We start from the raw sequence: 16,590 nt of genomic DNA on the forward strand, positions 1-16,590 counted from the left end.
AGATGAACAGAGTTTATGGATGTTTTATGAAGTGATGTTAAAAGTTAACATTCATCTCTCCCCTATTGACTGATTGAATGATTTGTTACAATTTAGAATTCTTAACAATGCTGTGAATTGCAGTGCCTCTAGTGGCTGCAAGGGTGATGTGAACCCATCACATTCAGAATCCTTATTTTAACTGGAGCAATCCGATGAGCTATAAAGCTCTTTTTCACGGATGTCCAACAATGTACAGTACCGAATAAATGAACAATACTGAATAAGTGAACAATAACACACGAGTCTCTTCCCCTTGACAATTCGATTATTAGTCACGATTCGTCACGATTCGTGGTCGTGATTCGATTCAAGAGCCGAGTGTCCACCACGCGGTGGTGGAACGCAGCGTCACCGTCGGCCGCAGGCGCGGCGGTCGCGCGGATTGCAACCAACACCGGTCGGTTAGCACGACTCGTCGCGTGATGAGCGAGCGTGGGAATCGATTTGAATCCCTTCATTTAAATCGCTTCTACTGGACATGTGTTTTAAAAAAAAAGAGCTGTATTACTTTGTAGCTCATCGGATTCCTCCAGTTTAAATATTCTGATTCTACCCGAATGCGACCGCAGTCCCACGATCCAACTACTGACGTCAGTGCTCGTCATCTCTGTTCGGTTGTTGAATCAGAATCTTTGTTTAGACCGGATCCGATGAGCTATTAAGCTCTGTTTCATCAAGTTATAACATATACATGTGTAATGACGACTTGACACACTTCTCTTGAGATGGCACTTTATTGAAGACACGTTCACTTGACATCAGGCGAAGACCCCACTGCAACAGCCCCGAGTCTCCTGCGCATCTCCCTTTTATACTGACACGAAGCCACGCCCCCCCTTCTCGCTGACTCTGGACGCTCGCTCCACCGGTAGACTCCACCGGCAGACTCCACCGTCCTCTTCCGTCGCCTGACCACGCTCCCTTTCTCGATCATTCTCGTAGCCACCAGTCCCTTCACACTCACAGCTGACTCCCCTGTCATTACCTCCCGTGGCCACCAGTCCCTTCACACTCACAGCTGACTCCCCTGTCATTACCTCCCATGGCCACCAGTCCCTTCGCACTCACAGCTGACTCCCCTGTCATTACCTCCCGTGGCCACCAGTCCCTTCACACTCGCAGCTGACTCCCCTGTCATTACCTCCCGTGGCCACTAGTCCACTCACACCGCATGTAGACTCTCCTGTCATTACACAAGTCACACAAAATGGGCGGCTTAGAAGACGAGCTGGGGTTGAGCAGGGCACGTGGGCTCGATGGTCGAGACGAAGTCCGGAGTGGCGGCCAAATCCCCACACGTCTTTCATCCAGCAGTGGACTGCAAAAGTACCTGACCATCAAGCATGTGCATGATTTCCTCATACAAATTCTTATATATTAAAAAATATATATATAGTACGTGTTAACATTTAATTCGTGACGTTCATATGAATGTTCACTGAATATTAAATTGAAAGGGGATTTTGCCAATACGATTGTATCGGCGTCCGTGGCGTAATACGCGATTATTTTCGAGGTCGATGATCTAGTTGCGTGACGTCATCGCATCAACATCAATCCGTGACGTTCCTGCCGTACCGTGACGCCACGAGACTGGCGTGACGTCATACGCAACATCCCTCGCGGCATGGGTGGTGGTAGCTAGGCCCCTGACGCCATTAAACGTCACCCCGCCGCGGAACTCGGCGTCACCGCACCTGTGGATACGTGTGACGTCACCGCACCTGTGGACACGTGGCACGTCACCGCTCCTGTGGACCCGTATTGACGTCACTGCGCCTGTGGACACGTGGTGACGTCACCGCGCCTGTGGACCCGTGCGATATTGCCGCGCCTGTGGACCCGTGTGACGTCAGCGCGCCTGTGGATCCGTGTGACGTCAACGCGCCTGTGGACCCGTGTGACGTCGCCGCGCCTGTGGACCCTTATGACGTCAACGCGCCTGTGGACCAGAATTGACGTCAGGAGAAGCACAGCGGCGCAGTCCGTGCGCGGCAACGGTGCTGCAATCGACGTTCGCGAACATGGCCGACAAATTCTCAAGGTTCAACGACGATCGCGAGTTCCAAGTACGTGTCCTTGTCGAGCGCCGCTGACGACGCGAACCCGTCGGAGAGCGCGGCGGAAACGAGGCAGGGAGAGATGCGAGGCAACGCGGAGTCGAGGCCTCAGCCCCCCCCTCACCGCGCCCGTCCACACCGCCTCTCTCTAAGGCCGTGGTCCCGCGTCCTCCACATTTCCCAGTCCGCTTAGGCGCCACGAGTTGTTATGCGCGGCTCTGATTGGCTCCCCGTGCGTCACGTGGAGTGAAGGTAGCCAATCGCGCGCCGGCAGTGACGGCCGCCTCGCCTATTCGGCGTGGGAAATTGAGTCGCCGTCTGCCGCTGGGGCGTGGGTGATGGCTACGGGGTTATCGCTACGGGCTTCGCACGGCCAGGGGTTGAGGTGTCGGCACCGGTGTCCTCGGCCGAGGGATTGAGAAGTGGAGGGTTCGAGTGGCCGGGCAGGCCTCGGGTGGAGGAGAGTTCAAGGCGGGCGGCGGTGGAGTGAGGAGACAATGGGGGCATGGCCGCGGGGCAGCTCCGGGCAAGGACGCGGGGCCCGGGGTGGCTGGGCTAGGGCGGGGAGGGCAGTCTGTGGTGAGGAGGGCAGTCTGTTGGTGAGGAGGGCAGTCTGTTGGTGAGGAGGGCAGTCTGTGGTGAGGGCAGTCTGTGGTGAGGGCAGTCTGTGGTGAGGGCAGTCTGTGGTGAGGGCAGTCTGTGGTGAGGGCAGTCTGTGGTGAGGGCAGTCTGTGGTGAGGGCAGTCTGTGGTGAGGGCAGTCTGTGGTGAGGGCAGTCTGTGGTGAGGGCAGTCTGTGGTGAGGGCAGTCTGTGGTGAGGGCAGAGAGCAAGGCAGCACGGGTCTTGATATCGCACGGCGTTCATAGAGCAGGGAAGGGGAGCCAAGAGGGATTGGGGACAGTTTTGCGTTGGGAGAGATTAGTACAATGTAGCAGGGAGAGGGAATTCTACAAGGCAGTATGGAGATGTTGTTAGTCCTGTACAATGGAGCAGGGGACGATAGTTGTGCAGTGTAGCATCGAGACAGCATTGCAATGCCAGACTCAAAATACGTATGTATCCTGGAGGAATCCGATAAGCTATAAAGCTCTTTTTACACAAATGTACAGGAAGATAGCAGGACAATTAAGCAGGGAGAAGGATTAGGGAGAGAGAGGAGTAACGCAGATGAGCAGCAGGCTAAGGGAAGCAGTGGAAGGAGGAGAGGGGTGAATGGCCGCTTGCTGATCAAGGCCTTGAAAGTGGCTGGCAGACGCGGCCCATGGCACGCACTGCAGCAGCAGCAGCGGCGGCATGGCCACGTCTCTCTGGCAGCAGCAAGACGGACGAGCCCTCCTCGGTCCCTGCCACCGCTCGAGGAGACACGGGGCCTTGTGTCCTTCCTTCGTGGACGACTGTCGGGCAGGCAGCTGTCAAAATACGTGCATCGGTTGTGTGTACACGTCGTCAGAAGCAAATCCTCGCACAGCACACAAACGAGTGCGAGTGGCGATTGTGTACGGGTCCAAGCCAGCCGATGTTCTAATTATAGTAGGTTCGTTTAGAGCAACCTAATCGCGCGTTAAAACGTGTGTACGCTTTTGTAATCAATACCCATGCAGTTGTCCCGAACCCCTCGGCAGTAGGAATGTTTGACACACGGCTCGCACGCATTTGGCGAGGCGAGGTTTGATGAGTGTTGCCTGGTGCATAAAGGCCTTCGTTTACAAGAGACAATGAATTGCCTATCTTGGGCCATTTGTAAACACATCCCTCGTACATAGCTGTGCACAATGCGGGCGACATTGCTTCTTGAACCTAAGAGTATGAATTATTGAACCCATTTCATCAGTCACAGTTCAAAATAATGACAATGCTAACCTCTCTTATGAAACCGATAATACTGCCAATACTCAAACCTTGTTATGAAACAATCTTCCACCTACTCGGACGCAATAGACAAATAATACTAGAGATAAAGGCGGCCCTAGGTTATTGGCAGCGGTTAAAGGAATTGAAAATTTATGCGAATGTTATTTCGCTACCCGTGTACCATTACGTCATGTGGAAACACATTGCATAATTGTTAACGGTGGGTTGTGTTTACTGATGAGTGCTTTTACATTTTGGTGTCTGGAAATAGCTTGGTCAATAAAGTACAATCAATTAGATTTTTTTTACTTACAACCAAGATTTATGACCCATTTAGTCAAAAAAAATAGACTATTGACAATGCTCACGCAATTTGTGTTAATTACGCTTAAATAAAATAAACTTGGCAGGGTAAAACATTTTACTCGTTCGTGGGACTATTCGAAGGAAATGTGAATTTGCTGAACACTCAAAGTGTCATTTAAAGCGATAACGTGAATACGCCGTTCATTAATATTTTAGTACATGTTTGTCACGGCAAATATTACAAAGGAAGATCACCGACCACTCCAGGGATGTCAACCGTATCCCTCTATGACCTCAAATTTATGTGTATGCTGCACATTCTAAGTATATCAATAATTGAAGACCCATTTAGTCGTGATCCTTATCAAACACTGCTATATGTTAATAGCATGTAACTAGCATGCGAATACGTGGAACGTTTACATTTGAAGCTGCGTACGGATTAGCACGCGTGGCTACGTGCGGTGCGAAAGAAGTTCAACGTACATGCATGCATACGACATCGTGCCTTTCAAACGTGATGGCGATGCAACGTGAATAAAAAAAATATTAGGACATGCGTCTGTCATGGCATTTGGCTCCGAGTTACACATTTTGAAGATTTGCTGCAAGGACATGCGCGTTTTTTCGCATCAATATAATTATCACTTGTTCACTGGTACTCAATGAAAATGGAGCACTGTCACACCACACATTTCTCTGACCTTTATTGATCAATGACCAAGTCACGTGCTCAATCTCGCCAGAACTCCGATCCCAAAGAGGGTTGAGGCTGGATAGCGCTTGATGGAGCAACCACCATGCCCAAAGCTGCTGTTCGTTGGCTGTGGGGCTGTGTTATGGGCAGCGGAGGGTCCTGCAGGAAGTCCACTGTTGTATTGTACTTGCTCCCATCTCTTTGCTCCATACCTTAAACCAACCGCACCGACCAGCAAAATAAAATAATAATAATAGGCTTTTTCCCCTTTTTTCTGGCAACAAAACTGAAACCTTTTTACAAGGATTCATGTCTGCATTAACCACAATACTTGCAGTCAAAATGCAAACAAAAAACATACTATGATAATATATGCATTGTCCTTGAAACTGATTGGTCCACACCAAGGGACGGCTTTCTTTTGAGCCTCGACCCAATCAGTTTCAAGGACAATGCATATATTATCATAGTATGTTTTTTGCTTGCATTTTGACTGCAAGTATTGTGGTTAATGCGGACATGAATCCTTGGACAAAGGTTTCAGTTTTGTTGCCAGAAAAAAGGGGAAAACCCCGATTATTATATTTTTGTACTGGCAAAGGAGGTCTAATGACAGCAAAATAAAGTTTGCTTAAACCACCCCCACGGCACGCGGTGAAACCTTCAATCCATCGGAGGATTTGCAAAATGCAACATCCATGCACTGGGCTGCTACAAAGTGCTAAGGTTTGGTCATGTGATGTGTTTCCACAGGGCAGCCACTTTGATCAGTATGAGGAAGGCCACCTGGACCTGGAACAGGCCTCCTTGGACAAGCCCATAGAAGCGGTAAGAGCTACTCCTGAGTGAGCGTTTTGGGTGCCCAGTCACCATTAGCGGCAGCACGCGATAAAGTGTCTACCAGCCGAGGTAATATACGTGACAGCCACCGTACACCGATGCATGACGTGCTGACATTTGGCACGCTGCTTCTTCCCGTATATCGCTCGCGATTGGATGAAATCGTTGCGTAGAATGTTCAATTTTTTTTTATTTGTACTTCTGCCACCTTTGAGAATTACTTAAACATTCTGTTGGTCACATTCGATGTGCAAGTGTTTTTTGTTGATTAAATGCGTACAATTTTTTTTACCTGTGTTAAGCTTCCCGTGGGCTGACGGTATGGAAGCTAATAACGTCCATTGAATAGTTCAGTTGTTCGAGACTCATTTAAATACATTCTACGTGAATATGTTTTCGCTACAGCTAATTACTATAACAGTTTTAATAATAATGAAAATAACAGTTATTGAATTAGACAAAATGTTTGTTTTTCTTTTAATCTGCAGTGGATCAAAAAATCCGTATAAAATAATTACTTTCTGTAAGTATTTAACATCTGCATGTCATATGAAGTATTATAATTTAAAGGTGTGTGATTTGGTATAATCTGTGTATTAAGCTCTCGCTGTGTGTGCTTGAGACGATGTGTGTGTGCTATTGAACAATGCGGCACGGTGTTTTAGCGTGGGCTGGGGAGGAGGGGAGAGTTGGTTTGGAAAATCTGTCCATCCTCTGCCTTCAGATTTCTCTGCAGTTTAACCAATGGTTGGGCAGCTTGTGTCACTTGTAGGTTCGTACAGCCTGCTTTGCCTCTCTCTTCTTTAGTCAAGTCTCAGATTTTTGAGCATCGCAGACATTCGCTTGAACTTTACCTGCATGCTATTCGGTTGCATGTTTGTCTCTGTGAGTTTTGTGCTTCTGCGTCTTGGATTTTCTCCAGATCGGCAATGCAGAAATCAACTCGATTAAAAACACTGGCCTCGCCGTTGGCAGTTGCGTAATATTTACAGCAGTCTAAATTAACATCACGTTTCTGCATCGCTGTGTGTAGCTGCTTGTGTCGGTCGTGAGTTGGCTTTATTTTTAAATATATAGTGTAGTGATTTATACATGCTTCGGACATGTAAGTTGAATTCATGGAACAATTTTTTATTAACCGGAACACACAACAAACGTGTGCTGAACAATTACAAATATGCATTTTTTTTTCCTCCCCACCCCAAGCAATGTAACGCAAGTAAGTTGGAGAGATTAAAAAAAGTGTACTCCTTAATGCGTTTTTCAATCCATGAATTCAAGAGCAGTGTATCACACAAAGGAGAAGGTCAGGTTCCTTATTCAGGCCTCAGCCATTTTGTCATCAATTCTGAAGCACTGACATTTGCTGTTTGTTATCGCCTGCTCATCCAATGGCTGTTTGGTTCATCTGGCTTTCATTACTGTTTTACGTAAATAGTGTTGAGTGTGCTAACTGGCAACTGAATGGCCAGAAGTCCTTTCTAAAAGTCTTCTCTGAAAGCATGAATTAATCACGTCCAGCAGTAGTCCAGTAACCGGGTGTGGTGAGCGCGTGTACTTATTGTTGTGTTGCCGGAGCCCCCTCCTCATTCCTGCTTTAAACCGAAAACAAACCCGTCGAATGATGTGCCCACCTGCATTGCCTTTCTTTAGTCTTCTTAACGTGTCACCTTGTATTGTTAGTCACCTTACAAGAGTTTTTTGTAGAATGCGGAAGTACCCAGTATTTCAACCACAGTTTCTTAATTTCTGTTACATTTTAACTGTTTTTTTGACAGCCCAATATTTTAAAGCAAGGTTCGTATTGAAATGCTTTAAGTCGACTTGCACTGCTTCTAAAATGGCATTCGCTTCATTTTCTTGATTCTTTTCATTTCCCCCTCCCTCATCTAAAAAGATAAATGTATTCATCATGTTATCAAGCCCACGGTGGATAGTGGCTGCTCAGCAGAGTCTTGCAAATTAACTCGGATACTCTGGTTGAGAAATATCCAGTTTCACACGTGTCCGTAACTCTCGACCTGAATGCTTCATTCTACTCCGTGTGTTTCGTGTCGTTTATGTGTAATTTTATTTACTTATAACCTCGAACTTGCTGAGGACCCACCTATGGTCACTGCTCAGGCATCAAAAAAAATGTTTCTTTACCCCATTCATTTAGTATATTCCCACACTAACAGCTTCTGCTTTGAGAGCCTGTCCATTTTGCTTGCTCAGCTTTTTAAGACAGTTTGTGTACGAATCGTGTATTTGTCCAGCAAGCGTAATTCTTAATCTTCACATGGTGTGCTAACATCCAGTGTTTATTTTATTTCCTCCTAACACCTCGTGTCCCCTGTTGATCAATGTTGCCTGCATGTCATATGTTGATCCCAATCAGTTTTATTTCCTGAGTTTTGGCAGTGGCTTTGTTTGGGCTCTTCTGATGGGGAAGTTACTTGCACTTATTAATCGTGAACAACAAATGCTTTCTGCACACTGTTAGTAATGAGCTTTTTATTTCTGGTTAAACACAAAAATATATCTTTATTTTATGCTGCTTTCAGGTAGTGTGTAACACTTGAATCAAAAGGGCTGCAAATACTGCTTTCAGGTCAATATGTTTTGCAGGCATTTTATGCAAGAAGGACTTTAAAATCTTTGTTTTGTTTGTCTTAAAGAAACACGTACTGCATAAATTACATCGTGATTGGGCCTGTCATCATTTGTAAGCTTATTATGAACTTTGATCAGCGTACTTGCTTTTTTGAACGTCAAAAGAAGGCGGTGTGTAATGTAATGGAACGTGTCGCCCTGCATACAGAGCACAGCCATGCAAGTGTGGTCATGCAAAGTGGTCTGAAAGCATTTTTGCCAACGCAGTAGCGCGCAGTTGGTTGCTGCACGTGGTAACGCATCTGCTCGCCTGGAATAGGTGTTATGGGAGGCCTCTCTGTTTTGTTTGCATCTCTCAGGATAACATCGGCCACCGGCTGCTGCAGAAGCATGGGTGGAAAGAGGGCAAGGGCCTTGGGAAGAACCTGCACGGTGAGTCACTGCCGCAGGCCTCCGTCGTCGTGTTTAAGGTCCTGATTGCCACACCAGAGTGTATTTCAATTGTATGAATACACAATATCATATTCGTTGCAATTGATATTCCACGAAGCTGCTGTTCAATGGGGTTGACTAACGTTTGTCGTATGTCTGTTTTAATATTGAGATTTGTATTTCATCAATAGAAATACCCACCACAATGTATGGAGCAGCATGCAATAATAGTTTACAGGGACTGAAATAGGAGCTGAGGCGGACTCTAAACTTAACCCAAGCGCTCTGCTTAAGCCTGCCCAGGCCTTCCAAAGGGGAGGGCGTGCAAGGTTTGGTCATTGGAAGTGAATGAATAGCACTTACATTAACCATTCACTTTTAAATGTCCAAGTGTAGTCTTCCGAGTTCGACAGCGTGCTGAGCTTGTTCTCTCAGTTTCTCACCACTTGCATCTGCGGGAATCTTCAGGAATACGATGGCCGCAGTCAGAGCCGTCCATAGGGGGTCCGCGGCCCGGGGCAAATCCAACCGTGTAGGCCTCTCGACGCCTTCAAACTTAACCGAAAGCATTACATCTGACACCACCGTGACGTCGAAGCGCGGGACCCCCCACAGCGTGGGGCACGGGGCTGTTGACCCGATTCGCCGTACCCTAGGGACGGCTCTGGCCCGCAGTAGTGCTTGGCGGAAGATGGAGAGGAGAAAAAGGCTCCGCACGCGGCCTAACCCAGAAAGGCCACACTTGGATTACGAGTGGCTGCGAAAACCTACGTGCACTTTGAACTCTTGTGAGTGCACTAAAACACGGGCCAACGGATTTTGCCTCTACAGTTACGGTTTTAACGGGCTCCGGTGAAACATTTGAAAAAAAACAAATTCCCCCTTTGCTATGCAGTGTGCGGACTTGCTTAAAAAAAAACAATCATACGTAACTTAGGACAATAACTACTTTCATATAAAATGACTGCGTGTTTTAATTAGATGTGCTCTCCTAAAGCGTGTCACTCTATTGTAAGAAACCAGAGGATTTGCAGGGAGAAGGCAGGTGCAGGGGAGGGTAAATGCCTGCTTGAGCAGCTGTTCCTTGCCCTGCCTTTGTGAAGCCAGACACGTCCACGGCTGCTTCAAAGTTGTTCACTTGGTTTGTTGCAGTTAAGGTCTGCAGAGTGAATTTACTCTGTTGTGAAGTAGAACAACTAAAGTAATTTATTTACGTAGACAGGAAGGGCACACACCTTTCAACACGTTGTTGTCTGTCGTAGCAGAATAAGGACACAAAAACGAACTAATTGGTTGAACGGCAAATTGGAAAAACCACGAGAAAGCGATCGACAACATCGTACAATGTGAACTTTAGGCCGAATCTTGCCTCCAGTGGTGGAGGAGGCAGTAAACTCCCACCTCACCAATTCCTTACCGGCTGCCTCCAAGGAAAAGGTATTTGATGTGTATTCATCAATATTGTCGTTTTGACTACAGTTGAGCCTTTGTCTCCTCAGCCAGCAGGGGGCAATGTTCGCTCACGCTTTGTTATCAATTGTCTGAAACAAAAAAAACACTTAACCGTAGTAGTCCAGCGGACGTACGTAAAGGAGAAGTTCATTTGCACGAGCTGAACCAATGGAACAACTCTGATGTGTTTGCATTTTTGTGGCCGTTTCATTTGGTAAGGACGTTCACAGACGGGCTACCATTCATAACGCTTTGGCAGTGTCTCCACCAGTCGATGTTGCATCCTTGGAATATTACCCGATCAGCTAACGTCACCATTGGCTTTCTTTTTGTTTTTATGTAAGACTGCCACGGTTAGTTCATTCTAACTAGTGCTTTCATTCTTTTTGCAGCAGAGTGAGCCTGGAAGTGTTGGTTGATGGTAAATTTGATCGTTTTGCTGCCCAAAATAATTTTTTTTGCACATATCATGGCCACAAACACAGTGGACACTATCGTTCGTTAAGCACAAATTACTATAAATTTGTGTCTCCCATTTTTCCTTCCATGAGTCCAATGCTACCGTATGTGTGTGTGTGAGTGTGTGCTTTTATAGAAAATAATTTATAATTGAAAGCTGACTTGTTTAGATCCCGTGATCTAAAATGCTATTTTAAAAGCAGGTAATTGCTTCGGGGCTTGGGATCTAATGTTTTACGTACTCTGATGTTTCGTTTCAAAAGCATTACATTTTTGATTTTGTCCACTAATGTTTGTCTTTTTCACAAAAGCTGTCAAATATTTACTCTGTCAGATTGTCTTCCCAAAAGGAGATTACAAGACTAATGCTCTGACTTTGCTTTTCATATTGTCGGGGCCAAGGGCATGCAGGAGACTTGTTGTCAATTTGTGAAAATACCACAACACTTTGAGAAAAAGACAAACTTTTGTTTGCTTTGGGTTATCATTAAACAATACAGCTGGATGACTAACACGTTTTACACTGTTTAGTTTTCCTACATTCTCAACGTTTAACTTTTACAGGAAGGAGAGACCCGATCCCGATTATCATCAAGAATGACTACATGGGCATGGGCCGGCTGGAGATGGAGGTGAGAATTGGATTTGTCGCCAATCTGGTTGTGTTGTGTAACAAATCTAACGGGTCACGGGTGTGAAACATCGTGCCACTCAATCATAAACAGGTCGGCCTTCACATCTGCTAAACATACATTGTTCCATTAAACATTCTGTTTTGTTACAATGATTTCAACTACTTAATAGATTGTGGAACATATATTCTGGTGAATTACATTGCGGTGGTTGTGTGCTGATCATTGCTTTCTAAAACTATCAATCATTTATAAACATGTGTAACCCATTTAACTGCCTGTAGTGTAAAGGGAGGTGCGGGTAAGGGAATGCAACTACAAAACAATATTCATCATGGTCATAATAATATCGATTGGACAATCACGTTAGGATGGCCAATGCTAATGTGGAGGAGCTGTATTAATTATACATCACCTTGGTGTAATGGGTGCTCTTTCACTATCAGCTCCTGCTGTTAAAATTACCAAATCATTACTGAGCATTCCAGTGGGGCGGGAGTGTTGAAAACCGTTCATTCTGAACAAGCTGAGTTTAACTTTTTTTTTATATTGAGAAAATATAATTAAAGTCAAATTATTTGTGTTAATTTTCGCCAAACCGTAAGTACCCAGTGCTGGACTATGTAAAGTACAATGTAAAGTGTTGGGTTTTTTTCATATTATCTTGAAACTTTTGGAAATCTGTCTAATCATTTGTCTCACATTTGCAAACAAGTTTCACGTGTTGCCTTGAAAATCCAATTCTCAAAGTGCAATCCAGAGCCGTGAACCGACTGTTTAGTAATTGTGTTCCCTTGAAATCCTAGTGAAATTTTACTCCGTCTGCTGTTAATGGTTTTTGTGAAAGCATTTAACAGTTAAAACATTATAGCAGTGAGCACACTGAAATGTAAAAGTCGTGTAATGATAAATATAAGCAATATTTCCGTGTACCTAAGGAATAATGCATTTAATCAGTATATTATTACCTGCACTGACGTGGATCATAAACGTGAAAACTTAAAACGAAAGTGAAACAAAGAGCCGAAAAGTACCCGGATAAGCGTGAGGGGGAATACGTTTCAGTTTACACTGCAACAAAAAGAGGAACACATCGGTCAGCGAGCAAACACAAATTATAGACATCATATTGCCTGTTCGGCAAAGCAGCTGAACTTGAGAAACCACCCCAATAGCAGAGTAGTGATGGGCGGTGGTCAAGGCTGGTGACGGAGCGGCAGCCGAAGGAGAGAACATCCCCGAAGGGAATGGTCACCGTGGAGACGGAGCAATGAGATATGGAGGTCGTGTGCAGGACCCAGATGGGTGCTTCCATCACGAGGGCATGAGGAATGTCGACAACTCGTAAATGTGCCTTGATCTAGCAGTGCAGAGAGCGTGGCTGATGGGTAGGATAACGATTGACGGTTCAGATGTGCACGGGCACAAGCGCTCATTTCTGATGAAAATACTGCTGCGGAGGGGAAGTCGGGCAGAGGGCATTCCTTTCGTGGGTATTATACATTTTTCAGAGGTTTTTGTTTTTTTACCAAAACAAATTGTGTATTTTAGTAAAGTGGAAAAAAAAAGTGCGGCGTTTTGATGAAATTGAACTGGCGTGTAAAGGAGTGTAATCGACGTGAAGGTGGTTTCCTCGTGAGGTCAGGAGTCAGTCGAGGTTGGCAGTTAATGCAAGTGGTCATGAGCAGCGTGCGCATCTAACCCGATCTTGTGGGCTGTTTGAGCAGTCCTAGGAAAAGAAGCCGCAGCACATTTATTTATTTACGCAAGCCTTTTATTCCAATTAGAGTTCATGGTACAGAGGGCTGAGGCTGGATAGTGCTTGCATGCGGGGTCATTATTATACCATACATAAAATGAGTGCTATTGGCTTCTGTAAGGCTACATCATGATCGGTAAATGGCAGTGTAGCAGTTTCAATTGTTGTACTGCACTGTGCTCCCATGTCTATGCTACACTGGCCAGTACGGTCAAATAACCCCCATTCAGTAGAGGATTGCCAGCTGAACATGGTTACGTGTGTCATCGACTAAAATAATAAAATGAATGATGAAAAAGCCCTGCGTAGCTTAATGTACAAATGAACATTAGACAAGATCGATTTCTCAGAAACTTAACAGCTGGCCAAAGCACAACGATAATATTGTAATATTCAAATAATACATTTCGAAATCGTTAAAGGCTGTTTGGAAGATTAAAGATACATAAGAAAGTCTGTGATCCATCAGTGGATTAACACAACGGGCTTTACATTTACAGTACAAACTATACCTGATCTAACAAAAACAACATTGTCATCTATCCCTGGTAGTCCATGAACCCAGATCAGATATTTCACTTGTCTGTACCACTTCACTTTGCTTGGCTTTAGTTCTTCCATGTTGCTTATATGGCCAATAACATTGATTTCAGTGATAACCATTTGAAATCCATTGGATTGTTGTACAATTTACTCTTATTTGTCGTATAAATATATTTGCACAACTAACGCACCTCAAGTGGTACTGATTTTTGCTCTGGACCATGGACTATTAGCTGCAACAATTGTGGGATCTCCACTGATACCCTGGCTGTCAACGCTGCTCTCTCATGGCCCATCCTTGGCAGTCTTTGTCAGCTGTTGTGCCGGCTCATCAGTCCACGTGATCATAGTCGTCATCCACCTGAGATCGTGGGTCATCCTTGCGCAACGAATAGTACGGTGCAGATGATGAGATCGTGCCCCTGCAAGTGTGGGTAACTCCTTGCCGCGTCTGTGCAGATGGACTTTGCCGAGGAGGTCACGGAGCGGCGTCGGGTGATGGAGATCGAAAAGGAGGACACCGATGAACTGAGACAGAAGTACAAGGTATGGCGGCAGTGATGCATCGCTGAGCACTTGCTCCTTTGCGTTTTAAACGACACCCCATGCCACTACTGTGGCTCTCTGATGTGTTTTTGGGTTATACTGAATGGAGCGGCTCGAGGGAGAGCTCCATTACGTTCCTGAAGAAGCTCCCACCATGTGGAGCGAAACGTCGGACACCCCAATCAACGCGCGGTACAACCCGAACAACACCGGAGAGCCGTCCCCCATGGTCTTTGCGCTGCAGTTTATTTCCCAGTCAACGTGGTGGAACCTCTGCGGAAGTTTCTTCACCACAGCCTCTGTAAAAACACTGGTAAAATGTATGCATTGCAGGAGCTTGGGGTAGCTCTCAAACTAAGAGGCTTTTCATCTCTTTCGCCTACGGTGATGTGCACACCTTCACTCATCACCATCACCACCTCTTGGATGCATCCTCACTCATCCGCTCGTATCCAGTGGGCACGATTGCCCGTGCAGCGCGGCGTGACGTTGCTGCTCTTTGCTTTCAGTTCACTTTTGTCCGTTACCCACGATGTGTTACGTTTGTGGAGCGCAATGGAACGGCGTCGAGTGTTGCATCTCAAGAGATGCGCCAAATAGCAGAGGTGTGGACTCGAGTCATGTGACTTGGACTCGAGTCAGACTCGAGTCATGAATTTGATGACTTGCGACTCGACTTGGACTTGCATAACAATGACTTTGTCCCACCTATGAGATGTGGACTCGAGTCATGTGACTTGGACTCGAGTCAGACTCGAGTCATGAATTTGATGACTTGCGACTCGACTTGGACTTGCATAACAATGACTTTGTCCCACCTCTGCCAAATAGCATGCAAAGTTAAAGTGTAATGTTAAGGTTCGCCACAGTTTATTACGTTCTATTAAAGCCCAGAACCGATTTAGCCTGTCTTAAGCCAGTTTGCCCGATTGATGGTAACTGTTCCATCGGCTAATTATCTATGGCCAATCAGGAGAGCTATAAAATTGCAGGAAATGCCGTAAAACACATTTGTTGTTTTTGGCAAGTGCTAAAATAACCCATAATTGTACATTTATAAAATATTGGCTCGTATATGATTTCATTTAAAGCGACGAAAATGATAAACGTATGAAAGAATGCCCGATATATCTTTTCAGTATTATACACTGATTGTAATTTACAATATTTTTCAATGGGTAATCTGTTGGACAGTGATGCAGGTAAGTGATAATTCATCCCTTTTTTAATTTATTTTCGACGTGCACTTAAAGTGCCTCGTACATCACACCATCTGCTGTCCCGCAAAACTCCGTAATGGTTGGATCAGGACATTCTTTCCAACGCGGTAAGTATCACCCCCACCGCCACGGCCTGCCAAAAGGATGCAGGAGTCAACACAGCGGAGAGGGAGAGAGAAGCACAATAACAAGGGAGATGGCGGCAGTTAAAATGCCACGCTCGCTCAGTGGGTGGTTTTAATGTGTGGTGCCTCAATGAAGTTCTCCTGATTATTGCATTAATCCAACGTACAGCTTCTCTAATATGAGATGCGTTTGTGCGTATTGTCTACATTGGGTGGCACATGAGCGGCGGGGTGCTTGCAAATTAGACCTTGGGTTTCAACTCGAGCTTTCGTCCGCTGCGCATCACTCCGATGTATTTCTGCGCTGCGAGCGCGTGTCGTTCGGCACGGGCGTCGGGACGTTTCGCTTCTTGGAGAAGCTCCAAGGAAACGCGAAGAGCGAAACGTCGGGCGTGGCGCCGAGCGACGCGCGGCACAGGTCGATCACGCGACATGAGCGGAGCGCCACAAACGTCGACGCTCTTTTCGCCGCTTAATGAGCCACCTTGGCTGTGTCCACAGCTTGATTGCCTCAAAGATTTCTCATTTCAGTCGCGTGAAAAATAGGGAATTAAGAACCAGCCGTTGAATAAAATATGCCTCGTCTCCAGTCAATGGTTGTACAAGGAGGAGGAGGACAATAAAGATTGCATTTATGAGTCATTTGGGGTCCGTCAAAACATAGGAGCCGGGGATTTATTCATTAAAGATGAAATGTATGTATTGACTTTGGCAGTTTATTTCAGAAGCAGTGTTTCTTCTTCATATAGGGAATGTAAACACACTTTGGGGAAAAAACTGCAGCGTTGATTGCAGTATGCTTGCCCTCATGGCATTGCAAAGGGCAGCGTTGTTTTGAGGGAACTTATGCCAGATATATTGTCTTGGTATAGAGCGTAGTATAGTGAAGTTTGATTTAATATTTTTTGCTCGCCACAGATGTTTGAAAAGGCGTTATGTGACCTATATTATGCAGCAAGTGCAAATGACTTAATTACATAATCGTCCTTTGGGAGCATGGTACAGCTGTCACGTTTATGTATTTGACGTT

The 16,590-nt window shown here is 45.7% G+C and overlaps 1 protein-coding gene and 1 long non-coding RNA gene across 3 annotated transcripts in view; one reads left to right on the top strand and one right to left on the bottom strand.

Annotated features, from left to right (window-relative positions):
• Positions 1-818: 818 nt before the first annotated feature.
• On the bottom strand, positions 819-2,268 carry LOC144938257 (uncharacterized). Its single transcript, XR_013637830.1, has 3 exons — positions 2,227-2,268; positions 1,767-1,984; positions 819-1,372 (listed from the first exon to the last, which is right to left on the bottom strand). It is a non-coding gene; the product is annotated as an uncharacterized LOC144938257 (long non-coding RNA).
• GPATCH8 (G-patch domain containing 8) overlaps positions 1,949-16,590 on the top strand; it is an 87,686-nt gene continuing 73,044 nt past the window's right edge. Inside the window, exons 1-5 of one of the 2 annotated variants that reach the window (XM_078866110.1) lie at positions 1,949-2,111; positions 5,711-5,785; positions 8,752-8,824; positions 11,300-11,367; positions 14,129-14,215. In XM_078866110.1, the coding sequence (XP_078722236.1) occupies positions 2,067-2,111; positions 5,711-5,785; positions 8,752-8,824; positions 11,300-11,367; positions 14,129-14,215 (348 nt within the window). In that variant the 5' untranslated portion in view covers positions 1,949-2,066. Of the gene's footprint in view, positions 2,112-5,710; positions 5,786-8,751; positions 8,825-10,678; positions 10,698-11,299; positions 11,368-14,128; positions 14,216-16,590 lie in introns of those variants that run through there. The other variant, XM_078866111.1, reaches the window with a different exon arrangement.

The sequence above is a fragment of the Lampetra fluviatilis genome, chromosome 21, assembly GCF_964198595.1.
Source record: "Lampetra fluviatilis chromosome 21, kcLamFluv1.1, whole genome shotgun sequence".
NCBI classification, from domain to species: domain Eukaryota; kingdom Metazoa; phylum Chordata; class Hyperoartia; order Petromyzontiformes; family Petromyzontidae; genus Lampetra; species Lampetra fluviatilis.